This window comes from Euleptes europaea, chromosome 18, assembly GCF_029931775.1.
Source record: "Euleptes europaea isolate rEulEur1 chromosome 18, rEulEur1.hap1, whole genome shotgun sequence".
Classification (NCBI taxonomy): domain Eukaryota; kingdom Metazoa; phylum Chordata; class Lepidosauria; order Squamata; family Sphaerodactylidae; genus Euleptes; species Euleptes europaea.
In genome coordinates, this window is record NC_079329.1 from 36343143 (window position 1) to 36368612 (window position 25470).

Sequence of the window (25470 nt, forward strand, 5' to 3'; positions counted from 1 at the left end):
CTTACAAGAATTGACATCAGCAGGTGATATAAAACAGCTGGCCTTGGAAGAGAGCTCAGATGAAGGGCAATAAATTAAGCTGGGCTGCCAGCCAGATCTTTTGTGGGAACAACTCTGTTGTTATCTACCAGCGCCGGGATTTCTCATGACAATGCACTACTGGGAAGCTCCATGCATAGTATTTTCCTGTTTAGGTGCCAGATTCCTGCACCTGCACTCCCAAGAGACCTGGGAGGCCCTAGCCAAGACCTTGGAGATAAGGTACTCGTGCTGGTGAGTGACCTTGTTCCTTTACTTAGAGTGCTGACCTTTCATCTGCACTCATGCAGCCCAGCACTGCTGGGAAGAGTAAAACCAGTGACAGGCTCTGCTCCACCCAGCACCTCCGTTGTTATGAGTGGGGTCAGAGGTCAAGCACCATTGCTTGGGCCTTGCCTGTACACAACATCTGGTAGATGATGGACAAAGGCTCTGCAAGCTCTCTAGAAAGTTCTTTGAGCACTCTTGGGTGCATACCATTTGGCCCAGGGGATTTGTACTCATCCTGGCATCCAAGGTTTCCACCATACATGGGAGGACCCCCCTTTATCCGCTTAGAACCCCGATCTCTAGTAGGAAGAGATCCAAGAGAGTGAAAGGTAATCATTCTCATCAAGACAGCCGAAGGCAAACCCCAAATTTTAGGTGCAAGCATCTTACATATTGGAGTAGTCCCATACTTCCCTCAGGAATTAAATAATTTCCCTGGGCACTGATTACCCCATTGGTAAATGTCAATTCTAAACGAATTAGTACTGACGAGGGAGGAATTCTTAAGTCAGAGTGAAACAGAATTGTTTCACAAACTACTTGAGCCACACTTCGACAGCGAATCAGAAGAGTATGGTTTCTATGTGATGAAAGAGGAGGAATTGTGTGCCCATTATCAATTTAGACTAACGCAGTCATACCTCACAGCATTTGGAACAGTGTACTTGATAGAGAGAAAGTTTAACCAGGATTTGTAACCTGATAGTATCATATGCTGGAAGAAGAGGTACTTTTGGTATGAGGAAGGACCTTGGACACAGGTGGGATGCAGACTGTATAAAATAGACCGCGACAGCCAGTCTGAGATTTATGGAGTGTTAGGCCCTTACACTCTAGTCCCGGTTGAAATGGTGCTCAGGATTCTTTGCAGTTTTAACCTCAGCTCCTTGGCTACTTAAATTATGAAGAGAACCTCCTGATTGCCTCCACAGTGAGAAAGTTCTTTCAGAGGCACTGGAGTGGGAGGAAACATACTACCTCAGAACCTAGGCAGCACCACCAGGTCTAAGACCCAGGCGAAAGCCACCATTAGGTTTAAGCACAACATCCAACTCTGGTACAATACAAATCTCCGTAGTCTCCTTGGAATCCTTTGTCTCCATTCTAACACACGTGGCACAATAGGAAAAGGACTATTAGTGGAATATTTTGGAATCAGACAGGCAATAAGTTCAAGGAAAGGCTAGTTGGAAGTTCCAAGTTTAGAACTTGGCAAATTTAGCAAATCCTGACTACATGCAGACAATTTCAAGGGAAGGCTGATAGTTCGAGTGACTGGGACCAGGTGTACTATCGAATCCTGGGATACCAGGGGAACCAGGTACCCCCACAGGCCCTCAAACTAAACAACGCATGTGCAAAGAGTTCATTAATAAAATGTAACCAATAAAACAAAAGGGGTGTAATTGTGGGTTGGGAATGGTGTAAAATGATGTAAGTTGTATGTTATATCCAATAGGACAGCCAGAAAGAATGGAAACTCCTCCCTCCTCCCTCCATAAACCCTACAAAAGAGCCAGTAGCAGCTTGTCAAAGAGCCACAGGCAACTACTGAGTCATTGATTATCACTGATCTAGAGGATAAAGTAGATATTTGCTTGGTGCACTTTTAGGGTTGTGTGCAGGAGCAAAGTTTCTTCTGACAACCATTTAGGTGTTGAATCTTTAGGATTTAAGTACTTAGCTAGTAAAATGGAATTTGGATCTGCTATGATACCTACCAGAGTATCTTTCTCATAGCTAAGACAGTGTGTAGGAGTTGTGCCTTTCCTTCTTTCACATGAGATGTAAATGAGATGCATTTTAAGTGGAAAAAAACAAAGCAAGAAATAAAATAAAGAGCCAGCATTCATTTCTGCTGTTCCCCAACTGATAAACTGAGTTATTCATGCAAGTTATTCATGCTTTGACTTTTCCTCCTGCTGTAGTTCATTTTCTCTTGCTTTATTGCCAATAAAGTTCATAAAGGAAATACATATTGTGTTTCTACCTGTTTTATCTGGCATAGTAGCCGCAAATATTTATTTATTGTGTTTATATCTTTATTAATGACATATAAATGAAATGCCTGATCTAGGTACAATTACTGTGCTGGCTGGTCTGAGTTGTCCCTAATCCTATTTTCATAGGCTCTTGCGGACATGAAATAATCCAGTCAAATCATCCAGTCAAATTAGAATATTCTGTGTATCTAGATCATCTTCAGTAATACATTCCAGCAAACCTCCAAGTGTAATATTGCCTGAAATGCTGAAATATTATCTTTCTTAAAAAATAAAATAAAATAAAAAAGATATGGATGACTGTTTCAAATGCCCTGAAGATCAGTACCCATCAAGGACCTGAACTGAACAGCACTGAACCGCTCATAAGGAGTAACAAATAATTTTTTTTTTAAGTTCTGTGTCGTTTTGAAGCAGTGATCTTATCCTGGAAGGGAAACTTAAGAGTGTGTGTGTCTGCCTTTAGCAGATATTTCTCTTTTGTTGTTTGACTTAGTTTTCTATTTTACTCCCACATTATTTCAGTGTCATATTTTCTTTCTTTTGGGATTTGGGAAGTCAATATGGTTCCCTCACTTACATGTTCCCTTAGAGTCTTATATCAGGTATCGAATTGTAATTGTTTTCAGATAGCCCCTGATAGTTCCATTAGATATACATCATACCCATCTCAGAACCTAGTTTTAGGGGAAAGCTGGCTAAATACTTGGAATTTATAGAAGACAACGAGTTGGTTTTTATATGCCAGTTTGCTCTACCACGCAAGGAAGAATCAAACTGGCTTACAATCATCTTCCTTTCCCCTCCCCACAACAGGACACCCGGTGAAGTAGGTGGGGCTGAGAGAGCTGTAAAAGAGTTGTGACTAGCCCAAGGTTACCCAGCTGGCTTCATGTGTAGGAGTGGGGAAACCAACCCAGTTCACCAGATTAGCATCTGCCGCTCATGTGGAGGAGTGGGAAATCAAACCTGGTTCTCCAGATTAGAGTCCACCACTCCAAACCACCGCTGTGAACCACTATACCACACTGGAGGTCACACTTACACTGTGGGTGTCCTAAGGCTGAGGAAAAGCCAAAGGTTCAGCTGAAATGTTAAAACTGAACGAACCCAGCAAATGCTGTATGTTACAGTTGTAAATAGTTTCAAAACTTTTTTACTGAACATCTTTATTCTTGCATCCGTGATAGTCAATCAAAATTACTGGGGTTTTTTTCGATTTCCATAATATCTGAACTAACTGCATTTAAAAGCTGCTTGAAGTCCATCTTTCAAGTTGAGGTTCGGGTAGAGATCACACTGGTCAAATTTCATGCCACCTCTGTTCAAATAACATTTAAAACCCCCGCACTTACATCTTCAGTCATACTTGATTAGAGCATGGTGTAGTGGTTAGGTGCGGTGGACTCTAATCTGGAGAATCGGGTTTTATTCCCCACTTCTCCACATGAGCCGCAGACTCTAATCTGGTGAACTGGGTTGGTTTCCCTACATGAAGCCAGCTGGGTGACTTTGGGCTAGTCACAGCTATCTGAACTCTCTAAGCCCCACCTACATCGCAAGGTGCCTGTTGTGGGAAGAGGAAGGGAAGGAGATTGAAAGCCAGTTTGATTCTCCTTAAAAGGTAGACAAAGTCGGCATATAAAAACCAACTCTTCCTCTTCTTCGTCTTCTACATTGGGTTGAATACCTTAGGTTATACATTATTTAATGTTTAGTGATAATGAAATATTTACTACTGTATTTTATTTGGTGAAAAATAATAAAAAATATATTGGGTTGGATCCAACCAGCTTTCCACTGGTAAAAAATGGGGGTGGGGGTTTTTGAACATCAACATTATCTAGCAGTAAGCAGCCCTGAGTCCAACCTTGGAAGGGACAGAAATCTAATAAATAAATATAAAGAAATAAAGCTATACTGGGAATCAGGGGACCTGCATGGACAAAAAGCTTATGGGGTGGGGATTAATGAGGGAAATTAAGTGAGTTGGAGTTTTTTGAAAAGCTAGTTGGACCCAACCTATAGACTCAAAGGTCTATAGAGAAGGGGTGTGCATGTGTGAATGCATGGAAAATGTTTATCCTGGGCCGTGTCTGCACTTGCCATTTGCGGTGCCAGCTTCCGCGGGCTTTCCTTGCATGTTCCCACTGCAACTCACCCAAAGGATTCCCAGGACGTCTCCAGAGCGCGGTTTCTCCGCGGTAAGAGGATCCGCTGATAAGGCGAGTTAAAAAAATAAAGCGTCCTCCACACTCGGTGCCTTGAAGTGGGAACATGCAATGCGTCCTCAATCCTGCTGCCAGCCAACCCCTGCACTCCCCCCGCCTTCCTTACTAAAGCTGAATCAATCGCCGTCCTTGCTTGGATCGCCGACTGGGCATGCCTGGAAGCTTGCCAGTCTGGGGATTTTCAAGTGCAGCGGGGAAAGGAGGCACAGTGGGAACAGGAATTTAAAAGCAGTCTGGATTCTTGTGTACTGAATGCGAGTAATTTGCGAGGTAAATTGCTAGTGTGTCAACGGGCCTGATTCCTCATTAATACCTACCTCAGTGTGTTTTGGTGGTGTCATTTCTGAAGGGAAACAGAAGTGACATCTTTAGATGCTCTAGCATTTACCAAATGGTTTTACCATAGAGATTTGTATGTGTGTGTAAATGCTAGACTATCCACTATGTCACTTCTAGTTTTGTCAGGCTTCAGCAAATGCACGGCGTTTCAGGCAATAGAACTCAAATCCAGACAGAGCAGCGATTCAGAGATTTATTCCGAAAGTCAGTGATTTCAGTAAGGAGACGAACAAGGCTGGAATGCATGGCAGGGGAAATAAGGATACATATATAGTACTAATACAATGGACAAGGTTGGGTTACAGTAACAAAGAAAACAATGTAGTCGCTTCCTCCCGGTAACAACTTAAGTTAAACTGAAACAGAAACACTTAAGAGCAAGCAGTGGAGGAGATGGCTGAGCTCCCGGCTTTGTGTGTGGGACCCGATATCAGATCGGAGATTTACACGGGCGGGTCCAAATACAATTGTAAATCCCTGGCCGGAGTTCGTGTGCAAAACGGGGGGGGGGAGTGCACGGAGAACTCCATCTTGTTCGCGGGGGAACCATCTTGTTTGGGGCCGGGGCTGTCAGAAGCCCTATCTGACAAGTTTTTCCTGGAAGTTTTGTCAGTGTGCTACTGTGACACTGCTGTGTGCTCCATTTCCCCCCCCCCCCATTTCTTCCTGCTGGTGCCTGGGGTGCTGCCAGGCAAAGAGCAGGAAAGCCTAGCATCCCTAGGAAGGATGTTCATCTATTTAGTACATTTTTGTGGTACTAAGGAATGTATTATGAAAGGTCTGCCAACTGTGGCTTCTCCTACTGTGAATGGACATGGCAATGAATAGGAAGGAGCCCATGTCCTTCCTTCTGGAATGCCTGGCGATCACCCTAAAAACTGGCTAAAAATCTGTGACCCACATCAAATAGAGAGTTGTCAGTGCTCTCTCCAGTTCTTGGCCTGAAAACCAGGCCACACCATAAATATTTTCCTGGGAGTAAGCTCATCAAACAAAATGGGATTTCCTTCTCAGTAGACCTGCTTACAGTTGCTCCCTAAATTAATCTCAACCAAGTATATTTAACTAGGCTTCCTAAGACTCCAAACATTTCCTGATTGACCTTTGACAGACTCACCTTGAGCTTGATTCAGCCTGGAGAACTATGGGCGGAAACGCACGGTCGCTTTAGCCTCCTTTCTTCCCTGTTCCAGCCAGGATTCAGCCAGGATCGAACGCACGATTGTATTGATTGATTGTATTAATATGATGTGAGCCTGACGTGTGTTCAATCCTGGCTGAATCCTGGCTGGAACAGGGAAGAAAGGAGGCTAAAGCGACCGTGCGTTTTCGCCCTATGTCTACACTTTTGAGGAACAGATAGCTGTGTAGCATGAGGGGTCAGGATGCCCTTTTGTGAGGACTGGCCTTGTTGCTTGAAAGGCTTTTGCCAGCTACAAGTCAAAACAACTTTTTTGCTCTTGCTGACAAAAAATAACTTTTTGGGTTGGAGACAGTGAGCCAGAAATGATGCCAAAGAGACTGCTCTGATTTAACTATGCTTGTTATTTATCCTGCCATTTTTTATTTTGTTTTATTTGCCATAAGATCTTTTAAAGGAAGCATTCCTTTGATCCCTCTTAATTTTTCTGTTAGGAGAATATTCTGATCCAAGGATTCTCCCCCTTTTCAGTTGGGCGAAAGACTGGCCAGCTCTTGTAACCGGGTAGTTGCCCTAACTCAAGAGTTTAGGGGACATCTGTGACAATCTGCCTTTTGCCATGAGCAGAAAGGATTTACATCAGACACTCAATAGTGTAGGGGGAAGAGTCATTGGGTGATCATGAAGGACATTTATTATTTGAAGCAGTTATGATAACATTACCTATTTCTAATCAGAGTCTGCTCTTTTCCTGGAGGCTACTTTGGGATTCTATGAACTCACTGCCTTGTTGCAAGCCCACTAGGGAGTAGTAGAATGTTGGTGTAACATCTCATAAACATGTTTGCATCCAAGTTTCACTACCAAAGATGATGCAAGGAGTTGGAAAACTATGCAGAAAGTAATTATCGCTCATGAATTACCAACATCACTATAATTATCCTGGCCAAAGCTTCAGTGGCTTTCTGCAGGAAAAAAAAAATTCAGGTAGCTATCTGAAATTAATATAAATCCCCCAGATCAGAGTAGGGACAGGTGACAGGCAGGTCTTTTCCTGTTTACTCTGTTTCACCCTATTGTTGAGGATCAGGCTTCAGATCAGTGAGTCTCTATTTCCACTTGAAGATTACTTTTGGGGACGTTGTTGAAACCAAAGACGAGACAGATATTTTTCTTCAGGAAATATGTGCTCCAGAGTCAGTTGCCATCCAAGTCATTTTATATAAATCAGTGTAATGCTAGTGAAAACCCTGTAGGAAGGCTCAGGAGAATCCTCACCTAGAAGAAAGTTTTCCCATCAAGATGGTGAATCCTGGTATTTTTCTTCTGGTACTGATGCCACTCCCTCACATGGTATGCCAGCTACGTGCTGGTGTGTGCACCAGAAATGATCCCCTTCCAGTTCAACATGAGTGGTACCTTCCAGGCAAAATGCTGATTGGTGGGATTGCAACTCATATTGGTTATGTTTTACCAGTGCCCTCCTTCGAGAAACACCCTACAAAGGAAGAGAGTAACCCTCTAGTGTAAGAGAAAACTTTACCCCACGTGAATTAATTGTATTGATTGACTGTATTAATATGATGTGAGCCTGACCAAAAGTCGGAAAGGGCAGCATATTAGCCTAATAAATAAATAAGTGACCTTTGATTTTATTTTTTCCAAGATTTCTATTTCAGTATACACAGACTCTTTTTGTCCCTTTTTGGTAAATACAGTTATTTTTTTAATATATAAAATGTGAATGTATCCTAGATATTACTGATAAGACAGTGAAATTATTTAAAAGTAGCACACATATGGCAAAACTATACAATGATTACTTAACTACTGATAGATAATAGATGATAGACACAGACAGACAGTCTGCTGTTCCCAAGCAGAGGTAAAAGTGTTACTGGGTAGCTTTATTCAGCAGAAGAACAGCAGTGGAGGAATGGTATAAAGATCCCTTCTCCTGCTGAGGAACAAAGTATCTGAAAATGTCCTTGGAAATAAGTGGAATGTGTAGCTCTTCCCATAGATTGGCAAAATGAAATATGGGACCATAAGCTTTTGCTGAACTCAAAGTAGTCCAAGGCTGCAGTATTTAGGGTCCGAGTCTTCCCATATTCGAAGGAATTTAAAGATGTTGTAGCCTTTAATGAAATGGATTCATATAAGTCAAACATATCCCATTTCTATATAGTTCTGTACTATAGAGGGTGGCACTGAATGCACCAGAGAAGAAAATATTCAAAGCACTTTGGAAAAAAATGTCTTTTGATGAAATGACAGCGTTCCTTGACTATTTTTCAAATTGCCAGGTATTTGAACCACAGAGCTTACTTGCAATGAATGTATCAAATGAAATTGCACCAGATATGTTATCCTTCATTTTTTTTCTGGCACCAAAACCAATGTGCCAGCAGGCATTTGATAATGTAGCACTGTATTTGCTGTCCCCTTCGCAATACATAGGTATATATTATGGGTATATATACCATGAGTATATTATCCTACTTTCCATGAATGGGATGGGGAGAATGCCCATCAAGAAATGTATCATAACATATGACACAGTATTTTGGTGATTACACTACTGTGCTAAAGGACACTTGGACACATAACCTTGGAGACATGATGCTGACATATTGAATCAGATTCTTGGTCTATCAAGATCAATATTGTCTAATCTGAAGGCAGTAGCTCTCAGAGTTCTCAGGTAGAGATCTTTCACATCACCTACCATGTGATCCTTTACACTAGAGATGCCAGGGATTGAACTTTGGACCTTCCATGTACAAAGCAGTTGCTCTACCTTGGAGCCATGACATCTTCCCATCCCTTAGGTTTGTATATCTGAATTCATCAGAGAAATTATGGATAATTTGAATATAATTGAATATAACTGCTGAAGATGAAGGGGCTTAGATTTAAGAGAATATATTAGGTATTGATGTCCCTGCAATATGTGTGTTCTGACACATTATACATGTTTTGACCAAAAGTCTGAGCAGTTACTTTCTTCAGAAACCTTAGTAATATATCCAAATCCATGGACACAATTAAGTTGAAGTTAAACAATTACTTCTAGCTAACTGTCCATGTTTATGCCCTCACCTTACACTCAGACAGCTGAATCTGCCATAGCCTAATGCACTGGCATTGTTTTAAAACAATTAAATGTACTGAACCATTCTTTGATGAAAAAGCTGAATCACTTGATTTTCAGAGTGTTGACAAAATTCTACCAGCACATCCTGGCCTTGGTGTTTGCCATCAAGGAGATCAATGAGAATCCCAATATCTTGCCCAATGTCACTCTTGGGTTCCATATCTATGACAGCTACTATGATGCAACTATGTCCTACCGTACCACTCTGGACATGCTGTTCAAATCACAGACATTTTTGCCCAACTATAAATGTGGCATCCAGAAAAATCTGATTGGAGTCATTGGTGGATTTAGCTCAGACACATCTTTACGCATGGCAGATATCTTAACACTTTACAAGATTCCACAGGTAAGGTCTATAGATAGCAGCCACTGGCTTTCTTTTGTTGTTTTGATGATGTACTTCACATGTACTTCATTCTTTCATGTTTATATCATTGTAGCAATTTTATGTTTCAGAAATCATGGAAACTATGATTGAAATTAAGCAAATAAAAGATTAAGAAGAATGGAAAGGGATGACTTAGCTGGGGAATATAGGACTGCTGGCGTTTCCTCATCATATTGGAATCTGTTGGTGGCTGTCATAATTTTGAGATGAGATCTTATATCAGGGGTAGGGAACATCAGGCCCAGGGGCTGTTTAAGGCTCGCAAAATCATTTGGTCTGGCCCTTCATGGGTCCTGGCAGATCTCTAGCTCAGAAAGATCTAAGACTGGTGATCTGCCCCACTCCCATGGACAGAAATATCCTCTATCCAAGGCAGGTGTGAGTTTGTTTTTCCGAGAAAAAGAACCTTTTTTTCCCTTGCAGAAGAGTCACTAGCTATGGAGCTGCTAGGACTGCCCAAGAAACTGTGTTAACCGTTTCCCACCCAGGCTATGGAGAAACATATTCCCTCTGTACTACGAGGGCTGGGGGTGGAAGTGACAACAGTGGAGGGGTTTAAAGGAGGCAGGGCCAGAATTCACGGGGGGGGGGGTTCTTAGCCATTTCATCCCTGCAGGCAGAGGTAGCAGGAGCCGGCTGTAGAATCCAGCCCTGACCATATGGAGCAGAAGCAACTCCAGCATGCGGCTGGACGGCTACGCCCAGCTGGTGCAACAGACCATCCTGTGCCACCAGTTGAGCGAGTGCACTACCTGTTGGCTGCCTGCCTGCTTGTCCACGTGGGGGGGGGCATCTGGGGCACCTGCCTGCTTGGGGCTTGGTCGGCTAATTTTTAAGTTGATAATTTTGTATGGCCTGCAACTGATGTTATCAATATCCAAATGGCCCTTGGTGGAAAAAGGTTCCCCACCTGTCTTATTAATATTGTGGTGGTAGGGAAGGAAGGATGGGGTAGCCTGATCTCATCAGATCTTATAAACTAAGAAGGGCTGTATTTGGATGGCAGACCACCAAGGAAGACTTTGCAGAGAAGAGCTATAGCAAACTACCTCTACCTCTCACATGCTTTGAAAGCTCCTTCCTGTGGTTGCCATAAGTTGATTGTGACTTGACAGCATATGTGTACATAATATTGAGTTGCTGTTTGAGTTAGAATAGTATGGAACTGCAAGGAGTATTGACAGGAAGAACCAAGTTGACTGATACGTTGTTGCTTGCTTCCCAACTAATCTTTTTCACATCTTTTGAGATGCAGGTGGAAGTATTATCAATCAACTCATCACTTTCACCTTAATACTGTGGAATGTCTCATATATTAAGAATAAGGATTCCTTGTGGCATAATGTATTTATGCACAATAAGTTACACCAAACATGTGTCATGATACTTGGCTGGATGATCCTATGCCATCCTATCTCAAGTAATTTGAACTAACTACACAGCCCTTCATCAACCCCAAAATTGTCTTCTATTAGGTTCTAGAGACAAATGAGATGTCCTGCCGGTGTATTGTTCACCCAACTCAAAGCAGGACCCAACTCTCAACTGGCAGAAATAAACCCTGGCCTGGTATTAGAACCACAAAATAATAGTTCAGTGGGCATCAGCATTATAGTTACGATCCCTTTGTCTTGCTGAATTTTACTGAAAAGTTATAATCTATTTAATGCATATGATATGATGCAAAATTTATTATTTGCATGGACATTTATTTATCTATATTTCATTTGACTGGCTGAGATTTGTAAATATCTTGATATTTATTAAGAAAAAAAATACAAGGTAACCCCCTGGAAGCCAGTACCTGTTGGTCCTGGAAGACATATTTTGCTGCCATATTTACTTTGCAAATGAGAACTGAGATCCTTTATAGAAATGAGATTGTTTCACTGCCCACCTGAAATCTGGTGGTGGGGAGGGTGCAACTCGAATTTAGATAATGACAGATGACTGTTGCACTGTACAAAATGGTTTACAAAGTCTGGATAAGTGACTAGGGACTGTGATCTACACTGCTGTGTATAGTGTGCTGTAAGTAGGATCCTACTATGAAATTTTGCATTGTTTAATGTGCCATATTAATACTCATGCTTGTTTCAGCTCTGGTTTTTCGCTTCTTGCTGTTTCTGGTTGGTATCATTGGGTTTGTTTCTGCTGGTATCATTGGGTTTCAATACACAACTCTGTGTAGATTTGTACCAATTTATGTGTAGAGCTCCAATATATACCTGCTGTTCCCACCCTGAAATGTAGATACTTTTTTTAAAGATTTCCTATGGTTCATTTGAACCTGCAGAGGACAAAGGAACCCATTTCCCTTCTTTTTACCGCATGACCCCCAGTGAAGCTCTTCAATATCAAGGAATTATCCAATTACTTCTCCATTTCAAATGGAAATGGGTAGGATTCATAACTTCAAATGATGATCATGGAGAACATTTCTTGCAAGTCATGGAGCCACTGCTTTCCCAGAGTGGAATCTGTCCAGCCTTCATGGAAATAGTCCCCAAATCTTTTACTGTACATAACTATGATGCTATTGTGCCTTACATGATGATTAAAATCCCCATTTTCATGGAGAAGAGAGTCAATGCGTTTGTTATATATGGAGAAATTTCATCCATTTTGTGGATGGCAACCGTTTTATGGGTGACAACAACATGGATTCCTCTATTAGATCTTGAATATAAGAGGAAAATATCTGCAGGAAAAGTGTGGATTACAGTGGCCCAGATAGATTTTATATTCGTAAAGATGCAAAGAAGCTGGGATATACAAATGTTCCACGGTGCTCTTTCTTTCACCATTCATTCAAACAAGCTTGCAGGCTTCCGAAATTTTCTTCAGGTTATTAACCCTTCTGAGGTAAAGGGGGATGGTTTTATCAAAAATTTCTGGGAGCAAGCATTTGACTGTACATTCTTTTGGAATTCCAGTGTACCTATAGAGGATCAAAAAATATGTACTGGAGAAGAGAGGCTGGAAAAACTTCCTGGGCCTTTGTTTGAAATGAGCATGACTGGCCATGGCTACAGTATTTATAATGCTGTCTATGCTGTTGCACATGCTTTGCATTCCATGTTCTTCTCAAGCACTCACTCAGTAGCAAAGGAGGATGCTGGCAGGAGGATTCTTCTAAATGTGAACCCTTGGCAGGTAATACCTCATTATTAGTACATGCTTGTTGTCATGTTCTCAGTGAAATCAAGTTTTCTGATGTGTGATTATCATAAAATCATAGTTGGAAGGGACTGCAAGGGGCATCTAGTGCAACCCCCTGCACAATACAGGAAAATCCCTACCTCTCCCCACACCCCCTGTGACCCCTACTCCATGCCCAGAAGATGGCCAAGATGCCCTCTCATGATCTGCTTAAGGTCAGTATTCTATTGGTTTTTACATTTCTGTACAACATAGTCATGAAAATATTACTGATCATAGCTTCTTCAATTATTGCTTTTTTCCTCATTAGCTCCACTCATTTCTTCAGAAGATCTCATTCAACAACAGTGCTGGAGAAGAAGTTGTATTTAATGAATATGGAGAATTAGCAGCTGGCTTTGACATTACAAATCTGGTCACTTTCCCAAATAACTCCTATGTCAGAATCAAAGTGGGAAAGCTGGATCCTCAGGTGCCCCCAAGCCAAGAGGTCACCATTGATGAGAACAAAATTGAATGGCATAGAAATTTCACCCAGGTGAGAAAATAACTGCTCTGTCTGAAAATGGAATAATGGGGTAAAATGGAAGTTCTTTTTCCTACAACACATAATATATATAATGCATCTTGGGATGGCAATTATTATTACACAGAGAGTTATTATCATGAAAGTAGGCAGCCATGAAAGTGAAAAATGTGAATCAATTAAATGAGATCCTGACAGCCAATTAGTATTGGAAATGAAAGTAGAGAATTGAAGCAGACAAATACAATGATGTGTTTAGTTCATGTTTCACAGAAATTTGGTGGCCAGTATAATCTGTTGCCTATCTTACCTTAAGTGTGAACATCTGAGACATCTTCATACAGTTGAGTAAGAAAGGTCATTATGTCTAGGCAAGCATGAAGATTTCATCACCATGATTTTGTGTCATCTTTTAAGGTAGATGCTCCACACTCAGATCATTTTATCTGGTCTACAACAAAAGCAAAATGCCACCACAATTTTACTACTGCTAAATTCATTTTCCCAAATACAGGTGCCACCCATTTCTTTATGTAATAAGAACTGTCATCCTGGTTCCAGCATTAAAAAAAAGGAGGGGGAGATCTTTTGCTGCTACAATTGTAGTATGTGTCCAGAAGGGATGATTTCAGAACTGGAAGGTATGATAATTACCAATCTTCTATGAATAAAAAGATCCATCCGTCTATCTGTGGCAGCCATAAATCTACCAAAAAATAAAGTTAGGAGCCTCAAAATTAGCCACCCAATTCAGGACGACGGTGTCTTTTGCAGTGCCAAACGTGGGCCATGACCGCCCTACTCATTTTCATTGTTTAATGAAACACCCTATCTTTGTTTGATTGCACCAAAAGCCTTCTCTTTGATTTTGAAAATGATTCCAGAGCGCAGATTGTCCGTGCTTTGAGCATAAGCTTACATAATGAAGTTTTTCCTTTCTCCATTTTAAAGACGACTTCCCCCTTGGTGTGATCATTTAGAGGCGCGATATTCATTCCTCCGCCCATCTTCCTCCCTCCCCTCTCCTCCATGCTGAGAGCATGGAAAACCCACAAGTGCGAAGTGATTTCCTCACACACACACACACACACACACACACACACACACACACACACACGCTTCCCCTGGAGATTCCCCCACTGCCTGCTCAGCTTGCTTTTGTTTTTGTAAGGCATAACGCTCCTACCATGCTCCATTAGTCCTTATGCTCCAAATTTAAAAGACACACACACACACACACACACACACACACACACACACACACATGTCTTTGGCACCCCAAAAAAGCTCTCCAACCCCTCCAGGACAAAAGCAAGGAGTGGAATCCCAGCGGGGATTTTAACCCTTTGGCTGATCATCCAAATGCAAATACACTTGTGGGAGAGAAGGCAGGGATGACTTGGGCGCCCCAGACCAGCTCACCCCCCCCCTTCCAGGACATTTTCAAAAAGTACAAGTGCAATCAGAAAATTAGCATTCGTTTTCAAGTCTTGGGGATTTACAATGAGGAAAATGTGAGGTATGTAATTAGTGCGGTCATGGCCATGAAAGGAATCAGAACATCCCGGACGGCACAGACCCCAGAAACATCCCCAGACAAAACTTAGGGGCCTCAAAATTGGCCTCTAGCTTCAGGGTGATGATGGGAGTTGGTGAGCCCAAAATGAAGGAAATTGGAACACCCTGGCCCAGGTTATCTCCAGACAACTTCCCCCCCGCCCAATTTGCACTGGAAGCTACATTTGATTGTGGCAGGCATAACGTATCCCAAAACTAAAGTTAGGGGGCTCAAAAGTATCCACTGGCTTCTAGATCATCATGGGAGTTGCAGTACCATATTATTGCCCAAACAAACCTCTGGTATTTACAGTGGAGGAGAGAAGGTGGCATGGTATAGTCCTATTTCATCAGATACTCGGATGCTAAGCAGGGAGACCACCAAGAAAGACTGTGCAGAGGAAGGCAATGACAAACCTCCTCTGCTTCTCACTTGTGGGGTCCCCACAAGTTGTCTGTGACTTGACAGCACCATACTCACACACATCTGAAATGGAAGCAAAGGCTTACTCAAAAGAAGCCAGCAAGAGCAGTTGGCACAAGCAGGGAGGGTATAAAATATTCCCTCTCTAACAAAATAAAAGGGGTTTAAGAGCTTCCCTGATGTATCAGAGCCTGTGTGTAGTATTTAGACTGCTGGATTAGGATAGAGGAGATCAGGTTGGAAACTGTCAGGCTGCTATCTCGGTTTCGTTATTGCCTCTGTCTCTGCGCTGTATTGTCTGCCCCCCAAGGTCGCATACCTAGGCCTGGGAACTCAGCTCCTGGGAAACTGTATTCAGCCTATGCGTGTAATCTCCCGCCTTTCCTGCCTTATAATATCTCCCAGCTAGTGAGTCTCTCATAGCTGTCATTTTATTCGTTTGCACTGTATGCCTATTTGACCAGTAAAAGCCATCTGTTTGGACTCTATATGACTTTGTGGTGATTTCTGGTTCTGTGGGCCAAGGGCTGACATTATGACAGCTATCCCTCTTCACCATTCTACTAGCCAGGCTGGAGCCCAGGGGGGTTCGCCTGCCACTTGGATGGGAGCTGTACAGCTCTCCAGGTGATCTACTACCCTGGAGCCCTTCTCTGAGGATCCTACTCTGTTACAAGACTTAATCGCTGAACTTTTCCGGACGACCCGAGAGGTTTGCCGCTTGAGGGGACTGGTACAGGAACAGTGGCAATCTCTTACAGGAACTCTCTGGATGTTAACGTCGGAGGATACTGATGCTCGTTTAGATCTTCAAGACTTGGATCAATTACAGAACGATGCCCGGTTGGCGACTGAGGATTTACAAATATTAACTGGACTTTTGGATAATCTTATTTCTCGAGAAACTCTTTCTACCATGGCGGGAGCCCCGCCGGAGGGTTTTTCCCTGATCCCGGATGCAGCCAGCTGTCAGGCTGAGGCCAAGCGAGTCGCTATTAGCACCGCTCTTCTCCTTGTGGAATGTACAAAGGACACCCCGGTAGCCACCTTGGCTCAAGTTTTGACCTCGACTTTTGGAGCCGAGGCACCCGCACTGGCGGTTCGAGTACAACCTCTGCTGGGCGGGGAACCCGACCCCATACTCTCACTCCTGGAGACAGAACTTTTGCCGCGCATTACGGCAGAGACTGCCCTAAGACTTGAGAACGCCAAAGTTCTTGCGGATCAGCAAGCCGCCGAAGCGGCTAAGGTCGCAAGAGAGAGAGAAGCTGCGGAAGCAGCCAGGGCGGCTGCAGCAAGGATTAGGAATCAGGCGAACGTGGACACGCGCCCAAAGGACAATGTACTAGGGCTATCAGGTCTGTCTTTTTCCCCGGCGTTTGTCCCGTCGCGCGCGACCCAACGCGCACGCCGTTTGGCTGACCGACGTCGAGACTCAGGAGAGTCTGAAGACGAGGATCTATATGGGGATAGCTCTCAATGGGCCACAAGCTTCCGGACCAGTAAGCCTCATCTTACTGGTGGCCCAAGTGAGGAGGTTCATCTCTTACGAGCCCAGAATCGGGAGCTCTCCGACCGTGTTGATCAACTCCAGGAATTAATGGAACGTATGCTTCAGGAGAACAGGCAATTACAACAAACCCTGATAGCTCAGAGACAGCCCGTTCCGATACCGGGTCAGGGGGTACCCGTACAGCCACCCGCTAATGTGCCTGCTCCACCCTTGCCTCCTGGAGCTCCTGTTGCTCCTCCGCCCGGACCACCCGTGCAACCACCCGCTAATGTGCCTGCTCCACCCTTGCCTCCTGGAGCTCCTGTTGTTCCTCCGCCCGGACCACCCGTGCAACCGGGTCAACCTGCGCCCGGCCCTTGGAAGCAACTCAAATTGAGGACTACGTATGACGGATCTCTCGAGACTTTGCCTTGTTTCTTGCATCAAGTGGACAGTTATATGCGAGAACAAGGACAACTTTTCCCCACGGAAGATAGCCGGGTGCGTTACGTAGCTTCCCTTCTGACAGGTAAAGCGGCTGACTGGATGGTCCTCCAGTTTGACACCCGCTCTCGTGCTATTCGTTCCCTCAACAACTTCATGACTGCCCCGAGAAGGAGGTTTGAGGACCCCTTCCTGGGGGAAAGAGCCAAAACGGAACTCTTACAATTAAAACAAGGCTCTGCTACAGTTCGAGAATTTGCCGATGAATTTCAACGACTGGCAAGTAAAATTGTAGGTTGGCCCGAGACCACCCTGATCCATCATTTCAGGGAAGCCTTGCATCCTGACATTCTGAACTGGTCTTACATGCGGGGCGATCCCGATACCCTCGAAGACTGGATCCTATTAGCCGAGGAAGTGGAAAGCCGCCGACGCTTTATTTCTCTTGTCCGTCAAAAGCACAAGGAAAAAGGCACCCAAAAGCCTCAACCCAAGGCACCACTGCTCGTCCCACAAAATCCCCCACGTCCGCCCCAGGAACGTGAAGCCCGATTTCAGAGGGGTGCCTGTCTTACTTGCGGAGAAATGGGCCACTTTGCAGCCGTTTGCCCGCGCCGCCAGGAATTATTTCGTCCCAGCACGACAACCCGCGCCCGAGGTCGTCCACCACGCAGAGGCACCGCGGCCACCCGCAGCGCAGCTCCGGGAAGACCCACACCCTCTGCACTCCATGCCGGGGACCCAGCCTCCCTGCCTACTACCAACGACCCCGCCGGGTCTCGGATTACAAGTGCCCCATTGGGGGACAACTTTCCCTCTTCGGATGAGGAAAATCCTTGGATTTCTCCAGCCTTAAACCTGGAATCTCCCCTCGACTTGTCAAAAAACGGCTCCGGTCTGTGGTGAATGGAGCGTCTCCACAGACCTCTCAGGATCTTCCTATCAAACCGAATGCTCCTACCAAAATCAAAGAAGTGGACTCCACCGTCTACGTGGATGCAGTTTTACAACAACTTAACGGTGGCCCACAAATCCCCGTCAAAGCACTAATTGACTCCGGTTGCTGTCGCACTCTCATAAGCGAAGCCACTTTTGCTGCACTCAGAGCCGACTCTGAGGCTTTACCCGCCCCCGTCCAATTTGCCCAAATGGACGGAAGCCATTTCCAGGGGGGTCCAGTTGATCACCGCACCATAGGGGTGGCAATGGGAATTGGTTCCCACTGGGAACAAATAGACTTCACTATAGCCCCTATCCGATTTGAAGTGGTCTTGGGAATTAACTGGATTAAAGGACATAGTCCCAGTATTGATTGGGAAACAAACACTATCTCCTTCGCTAGTCCCACCTGCGACCAGCATCGGCAAAACTTTGCTCTGCTATATCCGCCCGTTCCAGCATTAACCTCTACTGCCCCAACACCACCGGCTCTACCCGCTGTATACCGGGACTTTGAAGATGTCTTCGACCTTAGGGAATGTGATGCCTTACCCCCCCACCGGGCCTCAGACTGTGCGATTGAAGTGGTAAAGGACTGCACATTAACCAAGAGTAAGATTTACCCTATGAGCGCTTCCGAGCGCACTGTCCTCCGGGACTTTTTGGACAAAAACCTCGCCAGAGGGTTCATTCGCCCTTCGAATGCCCCAAACTCGGCCCCCGCGTTTTTCGTCCGGAAAAAAGAGGGCGACCTTCGCCTGTGCATTGACTTCAGAAAGCTCAATGCGGTTACCCAGACCAACGCCTATCCTATCCCATTAATATCAGATATTTTGGGACAATTACAGGAAGGCCGTGTGTTCTCTAAATTAGACTTGGTGGAAGCTTACTACCGAGTCCGTATCCGCGAAGGGGATGAGCACCTCACTGCCTTCTCTAGCTGTTTCGGAATGTATGAATTCCTTGTGATGCCGTTCGGATTAAAAGGGGCCCCGGGGGTCTTCATGCAACTCATCAATGAAATCCTACATGACCTTCTATATCGTGGGGTGGTGGTTTACTTAGATGACATTCTCATTTATTCGAAAACTATGGACGAGCATGTGGCTCTGGTCAGGGAAGTTCTGCAACGCCTGCGTAACCATCAACTTTTCGCAAAACTAGCTAAGTGCGAATTTCACCAAAGCAAACTCACGTTTTTGGGATACATCATCTCCCACCAAGGTCTTCGCATGGACCCCGCCAAAGTCCAAGCCGTCCTCGATTGGACTCCCCCCACCAACCGTAAGCAAGTACAGCAATTTCTGGGATTTGCAAACTTCTATCGAGGATTCATCCCTAACTTCGCCCAGGTGGCTCTACCCATTACGGACCTACTGAAAACTAAGGGAAAAGTAAGCTCGGCTGCCTTGCCCTCCGCAAAAATCCTATGGACTGAGCAATGCCAAGCCGCCTTTCTGGCCCTCAAATGCCTCTTCACTTCGGAGCCGGTGCTACAGCACCCAGACCCAAATCAAATGTTCATTGTGCAAGTCGATGCTTCCGATGTAGCCATGGGAGGGGCTCTCCTCCAGCAAGGACCGGATGGTCTTCTTCACCCTTGCGCTTACTTTTCAAAAAAAATTGCGCACGCTCAATTAAACTGGCCCATCTGGGAGAAAGAGGCCTCAGCAGTTCATCATGCACTGACTCTATGGCGACAATTCTTGGAAGGGTCTAAAGTCCCCTTTGAGGTTTGGACCGATCACAAAAATCTAGCTGCCCTCACGGGGTCCCATAAGCTATCGGCGAAACAACAACGGTGGGCGGAGTTCTTTGCTCAGTTCCGTTTCACCCTGAAGCACGTCCCTGGGAAGCAGAACGTTCTCGCGGATGCCCTCTCCCGTTTACCACAATATCCGGTAAAACTCGAGAGACCCACCAACTCTCTGTTCACCCCTATGCAACGTGGGGCCCTACCTATGCTGGCTGTGCAAACTCGATCCCAGCATCAGCACACCTTACCCAACTTACAAGCTCCGCCAGCCCAACCGGCTGCCCAGCCGCCACCGCAACAGACCGGAGTTCCCGCCCTTCCTACCCCTCCGGCCGCCCAGCCGCCTGCAGTCTGCGCGCCGCCGCACGTAAGCACTAGCCCCATAACTGTTTCTAAGATCTCCATGGCCGACGGGGGGGCCCCCTCCAAAATCCCCATCTCCGAGTCCTTTTTAACTGTCCTTCGGGACCAGTGCCTTTTAGAACGCTCCGCTCATACCCTACCTCCTGGTGTTTTGGAACAAGGAGGGTCCTGGTACAAGGACTCGAAATTGTATGTACCCAAAGCTCTCCGGAAGGACGTTTTACATTTAGCTCATGGAGCCAAAACAGCTGGGCACTTTGGGTTTCTGAAAACCCTTCACTTATTGCGCAGACAGTTCTGGTGGGGGGGAATGCGTTCCGACATTGACTCCTTCATCCGCAGCTGTCCCGTTTGTGCCGCTGCGAAACGATCGCAGGGCAAACCCCCGGGACTGCTACAACCTCTTGAAACGCCCAGCAAACCTTGGGAAGTGATTGCTATGGACTTTATGACTGATCTCCCTCTCAGTGGGGGTAAAACTGTGTTGTGGGTTGTTACTGATTTGTTTTCTAAGCAAATACATTTGATTCCATGCGCAGGGATCCCCTCTGCTCAGAAACTGGCCCGCCTCTTCGTGACGCATATCTTTCGTTTACATTCGTTTCCGCGTAAGATAATTTGTGACCGCGGAAGTGGTTTCGTTTCTAAGTTTTGGAAAGCTTTCCTCAAGTTGGTGGGAGTGGAACAAGGGTTGTCTAGTGCATACCATCCTCAAACTGATGGTCAAACTGAACGTGTCAATGCTGTACTTGAATGTTATTTACGCTGTTATGTTAACTACCACCAGGATAACTGGGTGGAACTGTTACCTTTAGCAGAATATGCCTACAATAATGCCATGCATCAATCCACAGGTTTTAGCCCATTTTTTGCTGTGTATGGACAAGATTTCAGTCCTATCGCTCCTGCAGATGATGTAGAGGGGGAGGGGAACCCCGACATTGCCTCCTGGGCACACGCCCTCCGTACCACTTGGCCCTGGCTCGTTAGCAACCTCGACCGGGCCAAACGTAAATACAAAGCGCAAGCTGACAAACATCGCTCCCCCGGGAGTGATCTGCAAGTGGGTGCTTTGGTTTACCTTTCCACCAAAAATCTCCGTTCCACCCAACCGTGCCATAAGCTCAGTGCTAAATTCATTGGCCCTTTCCCCATCACCCGGGTCATAAACCCTGTCACGGTGGAACTGGCTCTCCCCAAATCCTTGAGGCGTGTGCATCCTGTTTTCCACATTAGCCTCCTCAAACCCCATGTTGCTTCTCCACAGTGGCATCCGGACCCACCTCCTGCGCAACCCATCATGGTGGGGGGGGAGGAACACTTCGAAGTCTCCAAGATCCTTGACTCCCGTGTTCACCATGGCAACCTGCAATATTTAGTCCGTTGGAAACATTTCCCCCCTGCCTATGACGAATGGGTGCGCGCACGGGATGTCTCCGCCCCCGACCTCGTCGACGCCTTTCACATTGCTTACCCGGATAGGCCAGCCCCCTTGCGAACTGGGAGGGGGCCTTGAGGGGAGCAGAATGTCAGGCTGCTATCTCGGTTTCGTTATTGCCTCTGTCTCTGCGCTGTATTGTCTGCCCCCCAAGGTCGCATACCTAGGCCTGGGAACTCAGCTCCTGGGAAACTGTATTCAGCCTATGCGTGTAATCTCCCGCCTTTCCTGCCTTATAATATCTCCCAGCTAGTGAGTCTCTCATAGCTGTCATTTTATTCGTTTGCACTGTATGCCTATTTGACCAGTAAAAGCCATCTGTTTGGACTCTATATGACTTTGTGGTGATTTCTGGTTCTGTGGGCCAAGGGCTGACATAAACCCACCTCTGCCATGGAAGGTTTGCTGGATGACTTTGGGCCAGTCACACATTCTCAGTCAGACGGCGTTGTTGTGAGCATAAAACGGAGGAGAGAACAATGTATGCTGCTTTTTTTCCCCACTGGGGAGAAGGGCAGGGTATAACATTTGTTATAAATCACATTTTTGGCTTCAGTTTGCAAAAAGCGACGATGACTGTTGCTGTTGAAGGGGAAGTCTGATATTAAGGCCTAATTTGCATCCCTAATCCAGTATCTAGTCATAAGCATTCTGACATTAAGGCCTAGCCATACCCAGAAAGCTTTGCATGAACCAAAATACTCAGACGTCGCAATTAACTCTTGAACCTTAATTCTGTTGGAGCACATAAGTGTATTTCTGGGACATGTACTTGGCAGTAGTTGTGGCCAGGACTGGAACCAGGGCCTGCCAAGAGGTCAACCTGACATTCAGGCTGCTAGCCATTCCTAATAAGAAATAGTATAAACCACTGGTTCCCAACCAGGGGTCCATGGACCCCCAGGGGTCCGCAAGAACTAAATTAAGGTCCGCAAAACAAAGTTATAAACCCATAATAAATTAATATTTTCAATTAAAAGTTCTCTATTATAAAATATATATATTCAAATATAATTCTCAGTTTAATGTTTAACTAACAGTTATGATTAAAGTTTATTTTCAAATTCTCGGAATTTTTATTTTGAACCTTGGGGTCCCTGCACCGAACAAAAAAGTCCTAGTGGTCCCTGGTCAAAAAAAGGTTTGGGAACCACTGGTATAAACAGATGAAATGTAACAGATGGCAAGTTGTTTACCGACTAGTATAAATTACCAAGTTCCTTATCATTATATTGAGAAAGGCTTAGCATTGATCTAGAGATTGTTGCCCTCTCTCTCTCCCATCTGCAGATGTTGTCTGTTATGTTGTGTCTGTTGTTTTCTGGATATGCATTGCTTTCTTTATTAAACTGTCTCTCCAGACTTCAAGGTTTCTCTCAGCGCGTTCCTGAGGTGCCCCAGCAGCCAGGACCAAAGGCCTTTGGAGGCCGGCGAAGGCCTGCGCTGGCGCAAGGGCCCACAGTGCCGGCATTCAGTGGTGCACGCTGGCGTTTGTGGCCCCAGCGCTGGAGCCTGTGTCTGGACGCCGGCAAAGGCCGCGTCGTCGTCCCAGGAGACGTTCCCGGGGCTTCCCAGCATCCCAGGAGGCATTCCCGGGGTATCAAAGCACCTGGCGGGGGGCAGGGCTGCCATTATGGCTCGGGAAAGCCCCCTTTTTTTTGTCCAAGCAACCCTGAGCTATGAAGGTTTCACAGATTTTTTGCGCCTGGTGGAGTCAGCGCCGCTGCGTTGCCTCCTAAGCCTGGGGCAGGCATTCCGGTCAGGAATGCGTGGTCTTTCATTCTTAAATACAATTACGGTTCAGCGTGGAGATAAACCCACTTCACTGTTGCTTCCTACAGTACTGCTGAAGCTATTTTGGCACAAGGCACAACTGCTCATTCAATATACCCAATAGATCTTATATGACACTGGGGATCCCTCAAAGAAATTACTGTTGAGTATCCTGTGGTGGGAAGCATCATCAAGCCGCAGCTGAGTTATGGTGACCCCATAGAGTTTTCAAGGCAAGAGAGGAACAGAGGTGGTTTGCCATTGCCTGCCTTTGTGTAGCAACCCTGGATTTCTTTGGTGGTCTCCGGTCCAAGTACTAACCAGAGCTAATCCTGCTTGGCTTCCAGGATCTGATAAGATCAGGCTAGTGTGGGCTATGCAGAGCAGGGTTATTTATCATTAAATAGTGCAACCACAGCGAACTTCAGGATCGGTGAGTGGAGTGAGCTGTAGAGGCTCCCCTAATATCAAATTTTAAAATAGCCAATTACCCAGACATTTCTTGGAAACTCATTGAAGACAAGACTGGCTGGAGAAAGTTTAAACGTGCAGCCTCTGGCGAGTATGTTTGAAAAGCATTCAAAAAGTTATTTCATTTCTCTAGTTGTTGTTTTTGAGAGAGAGCTGGAGGACAATATTTTAAAAAAAATAAACTTTTTTTTTTAATTTTAGTGCTTTTCCAAATGGTGAAAAGCTGCCCACAAACTTCACAATTTTTCCCCAAGAAAGCATCTAATTCAAAAGCTGGGCCTAGTTTCTTAAAGTATCTTCAGGTGGGGTGGGTCTGCAAATCTGCTAGTCATGGTGGGAAGCTCCCATTTGGTATATCCTTGCCAAAGTGCATCATATGCTAGAGACAGTGTGCTATTTTTCAGATGTGTACGTGTTTTTCTTTCAGACATGGAAAAATGTGTCAGTTGCCCAGAAGATCAATTTCCAAACAAGAGCCAGGACCAATGCATTCCCAAAAAGACAAGTTTCCTCTCCTTTGCAGAAACATTGGGTATTGTGTTAACTTTCCTGGCTCTTTTCTTTTCTCTGATGACAGTTCTGGTGCTCAGAATCTTCATTAAGCACCAGGACACTCCCATCGTCAAAGCCAACAACCAGAGCCTCACATACATTCTTCTTGTCTCTCTCCTTCTTTGTTTCCTCTCCTCTCTGCTATTCATTGGACAACCTACAAAAATCACTTGCTTCCTTCGACAAACAGCTTTTAGCATTATCTTTTCCATTGCAGTTTCTTCTGTGCTGGCAAAAACCGTTACAGTTGTGATGGCTTTCATGGCCTCCAAGCCAGGAAACATTTTCCGGAAATGGGTGGGGAAAAGATCAGCATATTATATTGTCATTTCTTGTTCCCTTGTTCAAGTCTTTGTTTGTGCAGTTTGGTTGGGAACTTCTCCTCCATTCCCAGATTTAGACATGCATTCAATGAATGGAAAAATTATAGTGGAATGTAATGAAGGTTTTGTTGCTTTATTTTACTGTGTCTTGTCCTATATGGGATTATTGGCCATCATCAGCTTCATTGTGGCTTTCCTAGCCAGAAAGTTACCAGACAGTTTTAATGAAGCCAAGTTTATCACCTTCAGCATGCTGGTCTTTTGCAGTGTTTGGCTTTCCTTTGTCCCCACCTACCTCAGCACCAAAGGGAAATACATGGTTGCTGTGGAGATCTTCTCCATCTTGGCCTCCAGTGCTGGATTGCTGGGCTGCATCTTTTTGCCCAAATGCTACATTATCTTGATGAGGCCCAAAATGAACAAGAGAGAACAATTAATAAGAAGAAAGCATTGAATATCTGTGCTCACCATGCCATCCTTTGTGTCTCTTGTACTATATGTATGGAATGAATCAGAGAACCTGTCCAAATATTTTGGATTATCATATTAAATGTACCCATTTCCTTTAATCTCACATTTATGTACCAGATGTGATATGCGTGTAGAATGAAACCCCTACATCATTGATTTCTGAAGAAGACATTCTTTAGGAATAGATCATATTTGTTCTTGATTTCAG

At 44.9% G+C, this 25470-nt stretch overlaps 1 protein-coding gene across 1 annotated transcript in view; it reads left to right on the forward strand.

The window, feature by feature from the left end:
* LOC130490892 (vomeronasal type-2 receptor 26-like) overlaps window positions 1-25245 on the forward strand; it is a 30361-nt gene extending 5116 nt beyond the window's left edge. Inside the window, exons 3-5 of the mRNA XM_056864695.1 lie at window positions 9238-9529; window positions 13774-13900; window positions 24344-25245. Of these exons, the coding sequence (XP_056720673.1) occupies window positions 9238-9529; window positions 13774-13900; window positions 24344-25245 (1321 nt within the window). The remainder of the gene's footprint in view (window positions 1-9237; window positions 9530-13773; window positions 13901-24343) is intronic.
* Window positions 25246-25470: the final 225 nt, after the last annotated feature.